The 14,543-nt window shown below is 35.3% G+C and overlaps 2 protein-coding genes and 1 pseudogene across 3 annotated transcripts; all 3 read left to right on the plus strand.

Moving 5' to 3' along the window:
• Window positions 1–144: 144 nt before the first annotated feature.
• sip3 (septin interacting protein 3) lies at window positions 145–3,759 on the plus strand. Its single transcript, XM_011636533.3, has 8 exons — window positions 145–453; window positions 562–654; window positions 728–880; window positions 1,266–1,556; window positions 1,621–1,835; window positions 1,913–2,133; window positions 2,217–2,628; window positions 2,715–3,759. Exons 1-8 carry the CDS (start codon window positions 325–327, stop codon window positions 3,019–3,021), a joined length of 1,821 nt encoding a protein of 606 aa, XP_011634835.1. The 5' UTR covers window positions 145–324; the 3' UTR covers window positions 3,022–3,759.
• A 2,009-nt stretch (window positions 3,760–5,768) lies between these two features.
• Window positions 5,769–8,257, plus strand: LOC105425672 (serine/threonine-protein phosphatase 4 regulatory subunit 3-like). The gene is made up of 2 exons (XM_011636536.3): window positions 5,769–7,425; window positions 7,831–8,257. The coding sequence occupies exons 1-2, from the start codon at window positions 7,225–7,227 to the stop codon at window positions 8,095–8,097; spliced, it is 468 nt and encodes a 155-aa protein (XP_011634838.2). The 5' UTR covers window positions 5,769–7,224; the 3' UTR covers window positions 8,098–8,257.
• Window positions 8,258–10,137: 1,880 nt separating this feature from the next.
• Window positions 10,138–12,682, plus strand: LOC112552504 (E3 ubiquitin-protein ligase synoviolin A-like; annotated as a pseudogene). The gene is made up of 4 exons (XR_016139361.1): window positions 10,138–10,364; window positions 10,440–10,666; window positions 10,751–11,110; window positions 11,200–12,682. The product of XR_016139361.1 is annotated as an E3 ubiquitin-protein ligase synoviolin A-like (transcript).
• Window positions 12,683–14,543: the final 1,861 nt, after the last annotated feature.

The following is a 14,543-nucleotide window of genomic DNA, read 5'->3' on the forward strand; positions in this document are numbered from 1 at the left end:
CAGAAAAGAAAGATGCGGGAAAGCCCGTAGCCTTTAAAAACCGTATATATGCGATGGTTCGAAGATTACTGCGATTAGCGATATTGTCGCGACATCAGCGCCATCAGTTAATACCGACTTGGCGCACTGTGTTGCGTGTGTAATATACGTGTGTATACGTTGTACAGCTGTGGAGGTGGTGTATATGGTGGTGTTACGGGATCGTGCGGGGACGTGCGATCTAATAAAAATTCTCCGTGTTATACGTACGCAAGTGTCAGCGATTTCTCCGCTTGGTAAACGCGGGAGGCGTAAGGGCTGAACCTGAGAGCGCACGACACGAAAATGCGGGAGGCCGGGATCATGTTGATAAGCACCGCGCTAACGTGCATCGTTATTGGCAATGCGTACTATCAGAGAAAACAATTCTACCCGACTGTCGTTCACATAACCAAATCCAATCCGAGCATGACCGTGAGTTGAGCCTTTCCGTGGCTGTGACATTTTCTATAAGCCACGTAATGTAATCCACGTAATGTAATGCGTCTATTATTTATCACATATGTATTGCTTTGTACTCAGGTGATCTACACGCAAGGATTCATTCTTGCATTCATGATAAATGCCTTCCTGCGAAAGATTTTTTTCGGCACTCTACGCGCAGCCGAGCTCGAGGTGGGCGATTTTCTTCTCCTAATATTTCTTTATATATTTTTGACTTTTTTTTGTAATGCTGTCTCATTTGCAGCATCTGGTGGAGAAAGTATGGTACGCTGTGACAGAGACATGCCTGGCGTTTACAGTGTTCAGAGATGACTTCAGTCCTAAGTTCATAGCATTGTTTACTCTCCTCTTGTTCCTAAAGTCGTTTCACTGGCTCGCAGAAGATCGTGTTGATTATGTGAGTTTTATATTGTTCAGTTTATCATATGTCATATGCATTCTATATGATATATCAAATATTTGACAATTTTTATCACATGCTGATATTATTTACATTTGTATGGAAAATGGGAAGAGAATTTAAAAATTATGGTGATATAAGCCAGCATAATCTGATTATGGAAAACATTGAGAAACAAAAGAAATAGCAATGGAAAACATGTGTTGTTATTTTTTAGTGTAAATTAAGCTTTTGATTTATTCTATTGTAAAATTAAATAGAGGACATTTAGAGAACAAAAGTGTCAGTAATTTATTTTTCAAAATTTCTAGTTTATCTCACTATAATGTTCTATTATTTATATAATTGTTTGTATACAATTAAGTAATTTTTTATCTTTTAGATGGAAAGAAGCCCGGTAATAACATGGTTGTTCCATCTCAGAGTTGCTACTTTACTAGGTCTTCTATTTTTCATCAACCTAACAATGATCAATTATGCTTATAATACAACAGCTACTAAAGGTCCCTCTGTACAACTTGTATTTGGCTTTGAATATGCAATTTTGTTGACTGTTGTTTTTAATATTACCGTAAAGTATGTCCTGCATACTATTGATCTACAAAGTGAAACTCCATGGGATAACAAACCAGTGTTCTTATTATACACAGAATTGATTATTGGAATATTAAAGGTAATAAAATCGAGGTGAAAATTTCAACTTCATGTATTTTAATTTAATCGAGATCTTCTTTCAGGTTTTTCTCTATGTTGCCTTTGTGACCTTAATGATCAAGCTGTTCACATTACCCTTATTTGCATTGCGTCCTATGTATTATACAATGCGAGATTTCAAAAAAGCATTTCACGATATCGTGATGTCTCGAAGAGCCATCAGGAACATGAACACTCTTTATCCAGATGCAACAACTGAAGAATTGGCTGCTGCTGATAATGTCTGTATTATATGCCGGTAAGTGTCGCAATGAATAAAATCATTATGTCATAGTATCTGCAATACGATCTAATGTATCACACTCACTTATACAGAGAGGAGATGGTTACAGCTAGTAAAAAATTACCATGTAATCATATCTTCCATACTGCATGTTTACGTTCTTGGTTCCAACGCCAACAAACATGCCCGACGTGTCGTTTGAATATCCTGAGGCCTACGCCAAATAATGCGCCACCTAGACAACAAAATCCTCCTCAGCCTGGACCGCAAATACCTCCGCAACCTCAGCAAGCACCTGGTGTCAATCCTATTGGTACGATTTTCTGTTATTTTTTAAATTTTACGTATAAGAATGAATGTTATACATTTTTAATATATTTTTATTGTTAAATATAGGCCCACCTTTTCACTTCCCAATATTTTGGGCTGGATTACCAGCTCCAGGAATGCCACAGCAGCAACAGCCGCAACAACCGCAGCAACAGCCGCAACAACAACAGCAGCAGCAGCAGCATCAACAGCAATCTCCAAACAATGCTGGAGGTACTTCTCCACCTCAAAATCCAGTACCACCTACTGGAAATATTCCACTTTTTCCGCCGCTATTCCCTACAATAGTACCATTGCCACCTATTCCTGTACCACCCCCAAACTTAATTGAATTGAGCGAAGAAGAACTGAGAGCAATGGAAGGTAATCTGCGACAAGCTGTACAAGCCAGAATACAAACGCTGCAAAGGATTCAACTCTTATTGGATGCGGCAAACGCAATGATGAATCAATATCAAACAGCAGCTGCTACAGCGAAGTAAGTAATAATATTTTATGAGTAATATATATGTATGTAATATTCGTATATATATAATATATAAAATATGTGACCTAAAATTATAGCATTCCTGTGAACAATAATTCTGCAAGCAATATCGACAGTACATCGGATATGTCTACAATGTCAAAACCAGGGACGAGCGGTACAATGAACGCAAACACTGAAGTTAGTAGCGATAATTCTCAGGTTAAAGTAGAAACTTCTATTCCAAGTACGTCAAAAGAAACTGCGTCTACAAGTATATTAAAGGAAGACACGTCTACATCTAACGATACGACAGATTTATCTAGAACTGAATCTTCAAGCGAACAGGAAATGTTGCGCAGACGTAGACTACAAAAATTTTCACCTCCACCGACAACAGAATAAATAAAGAACATAAAATTGTGTGATAACTTATGTAACATAATAGTCTTTAACTTGGTTTATTATCGGCCTCAATTAGCGTGAGTGGTCAATAATTGAGGACTGTAAAAAACTAAAGTTTGGATTTTGTGATCGATACGAGAGAAAAGGAGAGAGAGAGAGAGAGAGAGAGAGAGAGAGAGAGAGAGAGAGAGAGAGAGAGAGCAAGCGAGCAAGCTTGATGAATGATATTCCATTTGATCAATGGTCAATCCATGAATTTTAAAGATAAGACCATTTATAAAGAAATCTCTAGCGATTGTTAAATCCAGGATTTAGTAATAACCCAGACTGAAAACTCGAGACTCAAATCACTGAAGTTATACTAACAATCATAATCGCAAAAAGAATGATTTTATAGACATAACAATTTTTTGTCTTTCTTTTTGTAAATTATTATCAGAGTATATATTATATAAGTGCAAAAGACGGAAGAAAAGGAACAAGAAATTAAATTTGACATCATAATTTTGAGATTTACATACCTGTTTCTATCTGTATATAATTATAGATTTCCTTGTTTCTTTAAATCTTTACAAATCGTATGAGAATATTTCTTACAAAACTAGGTGAAACTTTAAAATTAATTTGATATTCTTTGCATAAAATATGTTTGAGTACCTTTTTATCTATCCTTAAGCTTTAATATATGGAAATTTCTTATATGTACATTTATAATTATATTATCATGTAAATACGCTATATATATCTTCTTTTTTCAAATCAAGACACCAATATCAGTTAGTAATATAATTAATGGCACAACTGTTTTTGATAATTAGTATATAATTTATTTATCAATATATGTACATTTTTCTTTTTTAATATCTAATTTACTTATAAAATTTATATATTTAAATAATTATAAAATTAAATAAAATGCAGAAGGACAGTGTCTGAAACGCAAGAATACAGATATTCAATTTAGCTCAATTTGGATAAATTGTTTCCTATGTAAGATAAAGAATTATATTTTAACACATGCACATATATATATATATATATACACACACACACGCGCGCGCGCGCGTGCACGCACGCGCACATTCGTACAAAATATAATTATATATGTATATATAGCATTTTTCAACTAAAACAAAGACAAATTAATTGAATACAAATAAGTACACTCGATTAAAAAGTAAATTCTCAGAATGTCTAATTGTATGCTGAGATAGAATTTTTACAAGTTTTTGTTAAGTATATTTATGTTTCATTCATAAATTAGTTCAATATAATTTTAGATTGTATCTATAAATTCACATCTAATTTTCTATGAGTATTAATAGCAATGATGCAAAATGAATATTGGAAAAATAACTCATAGTTAAATTAGATATAATGTTATTTTCCAAGTGAATAATTTTCATATTATTTAATGAATATTTAATTAGTTGCAATATGAGATTCCTGCGTTTAATATATTTTAAAACAAGAATAACCAATCTAATAATAAATATGCGATTGAAGTAATTAGAGCAGCGCGCTACGTGATACGGAAGAAAACGGCGTCTGACATTTATAGTATACGCCAGGTTTTATTGATCAATCGAAAGATATTTATAACCTCATTTTAACGTCTCAAAAACGTGCACACTCTTCTTCCATTTCATAGAGTGGAGTATGCAAACACCGAGATCGATTGTACATTAATATGTAAGAGCAACTTCCTCTATAAACATTGATAACGTTCGATAACGTAACGTCCACATACTCGTATCGCTCGATTGTCAATCGAGTCGATCGATCCGTTTGTCTCCATCCTATGACAACAATTTCGCTCGAATTCGCAGATATTGATACTTTGATGCGCAATCTGTCTACGCAATCATGTTTTTTTTTTTTGCAAATTCTCATTCGTGTTATGCTTTTTTTTCCGCATGACATTTATTTCACGTGTCTTCTTTATATCTGACCGAGATGTCACCTATATTGCATACGCGCAGTGTACCTTTCCAGCAGAATTATCGTTGGGAAACAACAGGGAAAGGAAAACGAATCGTCGATCATACGAATGACTGGTGCTGCGTACCGAGTTGCAGAAAAATTCGAAGAAGAACGCGCGACGTGCCGATCGCGTGCGCGCCATTTTTTTTTTTTTTCACGTCGTTATCGAACCGTATCGCCGATGTTGTATTTTAAGAGGCCAATCATCTTGTTCTCAACGGAGAGGGGACGAATTATCATCTGATGTTATTTGAGAAAGAAAAAAATTCCGAGTTCGCTCCGGAGATTAAATAAATTTTTTTTATGATGTGTTCAAATGTGTGCGCGCGCGCGCGCGTTAATCACACACACACACACACACACACACACACACATACACATGCACACGTAGAGTATTGTAATATTTAATAATATTAATTTCCGAGTCATCGCTTGGAGAAGAATCGCCCGGACATCTTCGGACCGTGACGTCTCGTAAACTGTAGTAACATAACTGTAGTAACATAAAGAATCCGAAATTTCGATTTTTTTCTTCGCTATACGACATAATGTAGCCAAATCGGTCGTATTGAAAATAAAAATGGGTCAGCACGTCATACGTGCGCGAGACCGTATATCTTGAGCGGTTTATGATGGGAAGTAGGCTCCATATCATCGTGACTGACTGCCGTCACTGAAATCGACTGATGAATCGAGTTGGAGGGGATAACGTTCGATGGAGGGGATGGCTCGCGAGCCAGCCCTGTCATAAGTCAAGAAATCCATCGGATTCTGGAGAGGACGCAGCGGAGAGAGGAAAGACCGCGGTGGCTTTGTCGTCACATAAGGAAAAAGCGTTTATGAAAATCTCGTGGATGCAGTCTCATATGATACATTTTATCCAAGGAATGTCTCGAGAACGTTCTTTTATCCTTAAGATGTCCTCTAGACGTACATTTTATCCAAGGAATGTCTCGAGAATGTTCTTTTATCCTTAAGATGTCCTCTAGACGTTTTTAGAACATCCCTTGGAGGTCTCGTTGTAAGTCGTACGAACCAAATTGGCACGAAATACTTTACGATGCTTGATTCTCGGGGATTGCTGCCATCGTTGTGCCGTGCGCGATTCAACACGTTCGACGATTCTGAGTTTTCTCGTTAGAACCCCCCGCGCGAAATCAACGAGAAGAGAGAGATAAAAGGAGAAAGGAATAGGAGCGAAGAAAGGCGTCGTCGCGGGTCTCCTTTGAATCTCGCGTCGCGCGTCCTTGCGTAGCGCGCGGCGAACCCCGTGGCGCGTTGTTATGATCTAGCATGGGAGAGCGTAGTGTTGTGGCTACTCAGTCTCTATGTCAGTTTTAGAGTGAGGCAGTTCGAGAGGAAACGATATGAGCGTGGCGATGCGAGGCGACTGTCACGGGTATTCGTGTGAGATAATCGTGTTCGTATGAGCTGAAGCGACTACCAACTACCACGAGATCTCGTTTTTATTGCCGCCGCCGTCGCTACCGCCGTCATTGTCGTTGTCGCCGCGGAAAGAAGACAACGTACACAACGGGGCTGAGGGACCGCACGCGCCAACGTTTGGCGTTTTGGAATACCGGCGTCTCGACCGCCGTAACGCGTGAGATTCGCGGGCACGCTGAACTTTTCCCGCGCGTGATCTGCCTCCTAGGCAGGATTCTTCCGCGGAGGATCGTGTCGATGAGCCATCCGACGAACGACACGTTGATTTACGTGGACTGACCGCATTGATTGTGATGCCGTAGAGAGAGAAGCCGGCGTAACGCAGTATGTTCGTCCATGACACACGTCCATTGCCACTTGTCAAATCTGTCACGCGTATCTTTATCATGATCATCGATCGATCGCTGCAAAGCTCGATTGCTGTATAATTGATACATGTTACGGGTCCCCATACAAAGAGCGGACATTTCTAGCTGGACACCGCTTTCAAAGCAGAATACGTGCCTTTCGGTAGAAAGAGAAAAAGAGAGAGGGAGAAGATGCTGACACGGTTTATACCATACATATAACGCAATAACAGTAAATCTTGATGAGCTCCACGGGTATGTGGATGTCTAATATATCTAGGTTTCTGTGTGTTACTCCAACAAATATTTGAAAATTCATCCATAGAGAAGATAACTGTTGACGAAAAAGTCATACGAAGATCAAGCAAACCCAGAAAGCATACCGAGTTGGTGATACGGGAGAGAGTGCACTAATTAGTTTTACAATATGACGGATACACGTAGAAGAGTAAAGCTGTGTACTGCTCTTAATACAGATAAGCAATGGAATGATTATGGTACAGGTCACATTTCTTCTGATTATGTAGAGAGATTAAAGGCAATTGTTCTCATAGTAAGAGCCGAGAATGATGGCTCTCTCTTATTGGAGACCAAGATACAACCTGATATAGCATATCAGAAACAACAGGTATTAAGGAATTTTCATAAATTTGCTTTCCTTTGCAAAAATCTATGACTTTTTCAAAAATAATGCAATAATTGAAAAAATTAGATGTTACTCGCAACATAGAAATTTTATAGTAAGTTTTCTAATCTAATTGTGAACAATGAGATATAGGAAATTAATATATTTCTTTAATATTATAAAATTTTAATATTATAAAATTTTTTTTATTATGAAATTTGATTAAAATAAAGATCAATTTTTAATATTTCTGATTATTTACATGTGAAATATTTAAAGTTTTTATTTTATAAAACAAATATTTTTTTATATTGTACATCGAATAATTTACATGGCATGAAATGTATATATATATATATATATATATATATATATATATATATATATATAGTGTGTATATGATTTTAGGATACTTCAATAGTATGGTCGGAAGGAAATAATTTCAACTTGGCCCTGATTTTTCAAGAAAAAGCTGGCTGTGACGAATTATGGGAAAAGATATGTCAAGTTCAAGGAAAAAATCCATCTGTAGAAATCACACAGGACATTGTAGAAGAATCGGAAGATGAGCGATTTAATGATATATCAGGTGCAGCACTACCCATCGAACCTTCATGTGAATCTCGATTGGAAGATATTAATGCGCTCATAAAGAATTGTTTAACGTTTGTTTAACGTTTTCAATGAGAAAAGAAAAGTTAGCAGTGGAATCCGACTAGAATCCGAGGGTTACATTAAGAGTTACATTAACATCACCTTGACGATTTAAAAACATCGATTTTTTTGTGCTAAAAAAATTCCTTAAAGTCTTAAAAATAAAATACAGTTGATTCTATATATGAAAAGAATTCTTTCCCCCCCTTTTTTTTTTGAAGTTTCCTTCGGCGCTTCGAATAAGCGCGCAGCGAAGGAGCAGGTATACGTTTTGGAGCTCTTTAGGTAACGTTTTCAATTACCTGACAAGTTGTAAAAAAAATATGAAGAAATTGGCCAATTGTAAAAAATTTAAAAAAGACAAAGATAGGACTTTGCGGAAAAGGAAAATTAACGGACAAACTTATTGACGAATTGTCTCTCTATTATGTATTAGCCATTCGTCGAAATAGTGATTCTGTTGAGAAAATGCAAAATGACATCTGGGCAACGTTATACTATAAAATGTCGACAGAAAAGCTGCAGCATGATAAGTGCCTGAACGGATTAAGTGCACATGATGCTCTTGCTAAAAGGCAAAAGGTTGCAATACTTTAAATTTATATGCACATAAACCGGTTATGTCTGACGAAGTTTTCAACGCAATTAAGTGTATGAAGATTTAACCAGCGATCTTAATCGCTGCTTAGGAGAATATACGCAGAATAACAATGCTTTAATGCCATTGTTTGATTGCGCCAAAAGCTTATTCAGGTGGGAAAAAAGTATTGGATATTGCAGAATTTTTATCCGTCTGCACTTACAATGATGGGATAAGTAGTTTAATGCAAATTATGCAAATATTAGGACTCAAAATAGGCATTAACTGTTTTACATTCAAGAAGGCGGACGAGCAACGCATACAACGATTGGAATGCTCGCTGAAGAGGCTCGATCTATGCTTAAATCATCAAAAAAAGAAGAGATAAACAAAATTCTCTTCTTGAAGAACAACTGTATAAAATAGGAATAGCAGATTAGAGGTAAATTTAAATTTATCGTTTTTATAAACGAAAAAGTTACTTAAAATTTTAAACGCATTTTTCTTAAAACGACTTCCCGAACTAGCGGACACATAACTCAAACAAATATTAACTGATTTACTTGAAATTTTGTGTGTATCTTCAAATATACATATCTCAGGAAGATTTTTCGATCGAAGATTTTTAATTAAAAGCTTTTCTTTTTATAAACAAATAATCACGATTTTTTTCCATTAAAATTGAACGTTTTTCGAAAAATGTTTACTATTTTCACAAAATTCAAAATTTCGAAAATTCCCTATGTAGTTCCTTGGCAAATTTAATGTAGTTTTCAAAAATTTTTTTGTTTTTTTCTAATTCAAAATTTACAGCTGTTAGCTAGTACAGCACGACCTTTCAACTTTGGCGGTATGTTTACAGATTTCTAGGCATCATTAAAAGAATAAAAAATGTTTTTATAGATCTTAAAATATATATAATAAAAGGCAAAAAGCGAATTATTTTTTATTCTATTTTCACACGAAGGATCCTCAAAATTTAGGCCCATCAAGATAGTGTTACTCCTTAAGAAATTATTAAATTTTTTTCGTATATGCGAATTAGAAAATATCGAGGGATTGCATCGTCTTTATGATATATTAAAAAATATTTTCTTACTTAATAAGACTGCCTTGTTTGAAATCATGTTTATCTTTTGATGAAAAGAAGCCCGGTAATAACATAGTTGTTCCATCTTAGAATTGCTAGTTTACAAGGTCTTCTATTTTTCAATAACCTAACTAATCATTACAATGATCAATTATGCCTATAATACAATAGCTACCAAAGGTCCCTCTGTACAACTTGTATTTGAATATATAATTTTGATGACTGTTGTTTTTAATATCAGTGTAAAGTATGTCCTGCATACTATTGATCTACAAAGTGAAACTCCATGGGATAACAAATCAGTGTTCTTATTATACATAGAATTGATTATTGGAATACTAAAAATAATAAAATCGAGGTGAAAATTTCCAACTTTATTTTAATTTAATCGAGATCTTCTTTCAGGTTTTTCTCTGTTATCTTTGTGATCTTAATGATCAAACTGTTCACATTACCCTTATTTGCATTGCGTCCTATGTATTATACAATGCGAGATTTCAAAAAAGTATTTCATGATATCTGAATGTCTGGAAGAGCCATCAGGAACATGAACACTCTTTATCCAGATGCGACAACTGAAGAATTGGCTGCTATTGATAATTTCTGTATTATATGCTGGTAAGTGTCGCAATGAATAAAATCATTATGTCATAGTATCTGCAACACGATCTAATGTATCACACTCACTTATAGAGCCAAAGAGGAGATGGCAGCTAGTAAAAAATTACCATGTAATCATATCTTCCATACTGCATGTTTACGTTCTTGGTTCCAATGCCAACAAATATGCCTGATGTGTCGTCGTTTGAATATCCTGAGGCCTACGCCAAATAATGCATCATCTAGACAACAAAATCCTCCTCAGCCTGGACCGCAAATACCTCCGCAATCTCAGCAAGCACCTGGTGTTAATCCTATTGGTATGATTTTCTGTTGTTTTTTAAACTTTACATATAAGAATAAATGTTATATATTTTTAATATATTTTTTATTATTAAATATAGGCTCACCTTTTCACTTCCCAGTATTTTGGGCTGGATTACCAGCTCCAAGAACAGCAGCAGCAGCATCAACAGCAACCTCCAAACAATGCTGGAAGTATTCTTCCCACTTCAAAATTCAGTACCACCTACTAGAAATATTCCACTTTTTCCGTCGCTATTCCCTACAATAATACCATTGCTACCTATTCTTGTATCACTCCCAAACTTAATTGAATTGAGCGAAGAAGAACTGAGAACAATGGAAAATAATCTGCGACAAGCTGTACAAGCCAAAATACAAACGCTGCAAAGGATTCAACTCTTATTGGATGCGGCAAATGCAATGATGAATCAATATCAAACAACAGCTGCTACAGCGAAGTAAATATAATATTTTATGAGTAATATATATGTATCTGTATGTAATATTCGTATATGTAATATATAAAATATGTGACCTAAAATTATAGCATTCCTGTGAACAATAATTCTGCAAGCGATATCGACAGTACATTGGATATGTCTACAATGTCAAAACCAGGGACGAGCGGTACAGTGAACACAAACACTGGAGTTTGTAGCGATAATTCTCAAGTTAAAATAGAAATCTCCTATTTCCAAGTACGTCAAAGGAAACTGCGTCTACTACAAGTATATTAAAGGAAGACACGTCTGCATCTAATGATACGATAGATTTATCTAAAACTGAATCTTCAAGTGAACAAGAAATGTTGCGCAGACTACAAAAATTTGCATCTCCACCGACAACAGAATAAATAAAGAACATAAAATTGTGTGATAACTTATGTAACATAATAGTCTTTAACTTGGTTTATTATCGGCCTCAATTAGCGTGAGTGGTCAATAATTGAGGACTGTAAAAACTAAAGTTTGAATTTTGTGATCGATATGAGAGAAAGGGAGAGAGAGGGAGGAAGGGAGAGAGAGAGAGAGAGAGAGAGAGAGAGAGAGAGCAAGCTTGATGAATGATATTCCATTTGATCAATGGTCAGTCGATGAATTTTAAAGATAAGATCATTTATAAAGAAATCTTTAGCGATTGTTAAATCCAAGATTTAGTAATAACCTAGATTGAAAACTTGAGACTCAAATCACAATTGAAGTTATAGTACTAACAATCATAATTGCAAAAGAATGATTTTATAGACATAACAATTTTTTGTCTTTCTTTTTGTAAATTATTATCAGAATATATAAGTGCAAAAGACGGAATAAAAGAAATTAAATTTGATATCAAAATTTTAAAATTTACATATACTTGTTTATCTGTATATAATTATAGATTTCCTTGTTTCATTAAGTAATTTTTACAAATCGAATGAGAATATTTCTTGTAAAACTTTAAAATTAACTTGATATTCTTCGCATAAAATATATTTGAATATCTTTATCCCTAAGCTTTAATATATGGAAATTTCTTATATGTACATTTATAATTATATTATCATGTAAGTATCCTACATATATATATTCTTTTTTCATAAAATCAAGACACCAATATCAATTAGTAATATAATTGATGGCACTGACAACTGTTTTTAATTAGTAGTTTAATTAGTATATAATTTATTTATCATTATATGTATATTTTAATATCTAATTTACTTATAAAATTTATATATTTAGATAATTATAAAATTAAATAAAATGCAGAAGGAAAGTGTCTGAGAAACGCAAGAATAAATATTCAGTTTAGCTCAATTTGGATGAATTGTTTCGTATGTAAGATAAAATATATTTTGACACACACAAACGCGCATACGCGCGCGCGTACACACACACACACACACACACACACACACACACACACACACACACGCATATATACAAAAATATAATTATACATGTATGCTTATCGTTATTTCATTTTTCAATGAAAAAAAAGAGTTAAGTTAATTGAATATAAATAAATACACTAGATTAAAAAGTAAATTCTCAGAATGTCTAATTATATTGTTGAGATAGAATTTTTACAAGTTTTTGTTAAATATATTTATGTTTCATTCATAAATTAGTTCAATACAATTTTAGATTGTATCTATAAACTCACATCTAATTTTCTATGAGTATTAATAGCAATGATGCAAAATGGATATTGGAAAAATAACTCATAGTTAAAAGATATAATGTTATTTTCCAAGTGAATAATTTTCATATTATTTAATGAATATTTAATTAGTTGCAATATGAGATTCCTGCGTTTAATATATTTAAAAAAAAAAGAATAACCAATCCAATAATAAATTTGCGATTGAAGTAATTAGAGCAGCGCGCTACGTGATACGAAAGAAAACGACGTCTGACATTTATTGTATATCCGCCAGGTTTTATTGATCAATCGAAAGATATTTATAACCTCATTTTAACGTCTCAAAAACGTGCACACTCTCCTTCCATTTCATAGAACGGAGTATGCAAACACCGAGATCGGTTGTACATTAATATGTAAGAGCAACTTCCTCTATAAACATTGATAACGTTCGATAACGTAACGTCCACATACTCGTGTCGCTCGATTGTCAATCGAGTCGATCGATCCGTTTTGTCTCCATCCTATGACAACAATTCGCTCGAATTCGCAGACATTGATACTTTGATGCGCAATCTGTCTATGCAATCATGTTTTTTTTTTTGCAAATTTTCATTCGTGTTATATTTTTTTTTCGCATGACATTTATCTCATGTGTGTCCTTTACATCTTATCTTTATATCTGACCGAGATAGACTGTCGCCTATGTTGCATACGCACAGTGTACCTTTCCAGCAGAATTATCATTGGGGAACAACGGGGAAAAGAAAACGTTATATGAACGACTGATGCCGCGTACTGAGTTGCAGAAAAATTCGAAGAGGAACGCGACGTGCCGATCGCGAGCGCTCCATTTTTTTTCTTCATGTCGTTATCGAACCGTATCGCCGATGTCGTATTTTAAGAGGCCAATCGTCTTGTTCTCAACGGAGAGGGGACGAGTTATCATCTGATGTTATTCGGGAAAGAGAAAAATTGTTGGTTCGCTCCGGATTAAATAAATTTTTTTATGATCTTCAAATGTATGCGCGCGCGCATAAATATACCACACACACACACACACACACACACACACACACACACACACACACACACACACACACACACACACACACACACACACATTGCGCGCGTATGCATACATCACGCATATATGTTCGCACGCATGCACACGTAGAGTATTATAATATTTAATAATATTAAATTCCGAGTTATCACTTGAAGAAGAATTGCCCGGCCATCTTTGAACTGTGACGTCATAAATCAAGAAATCTGTCGGATTCTGAAGAGGACGCATCTCACGCTGGAGTGGAAGGATCGCGTGACTTTGTAACCGTCGTTAGATAAGGAAAAAGCGTTTATGAAAATCGAGTAGATGGAGTCTCATACGATACATTTTATCCAAAGAATGTCTCGAGATCTCGTTCTTTTATCCGTAGAATGTCCTCTAGGCGGTTTTAGAACATCCCTTGGAGGGTCTGGTTATAAGCCGTATAAACCAAATTGGCACGAAATACTTTACGATGCTTGATTCTGGGGGATTGTTGCCATCGTTGTTGCCGTGCGCGATTCAACACGTTCGACGATTCTAAGTCTTCTCGTTAGAACCCCCCGCGCGAAATCAACGAAGGGAAAGATAAAAGGAGAAGGGAATAGAAGCGAAGAGGCGCCGCCGCGGATCTTGTCGGCACCGTTCGAATCTCGCGCCGCGCGTCCTTGCGTAGTGCGCGGCGGACCCCGTGGCGCGTTGTTATGATCTATCAT

This window comes from Pogonomyrmex barbatus, unplaced genomic scaffold (genome assembly GCF_055798465.1).
Source record: "Pogonomyrmex barbatus isolate J1 unplaced genomic scaffold, ASM5579846v1 scaffold2, whole genome shotgun sequence".
NCBI classification, from domain to species: domain Eukaryota; kingdom Metazoa; phylum Arthropoda; class Insecta; order Hymenoptera; family Formicidae; genus Pogonomyrmex; species Pogonomyrmex barbatus.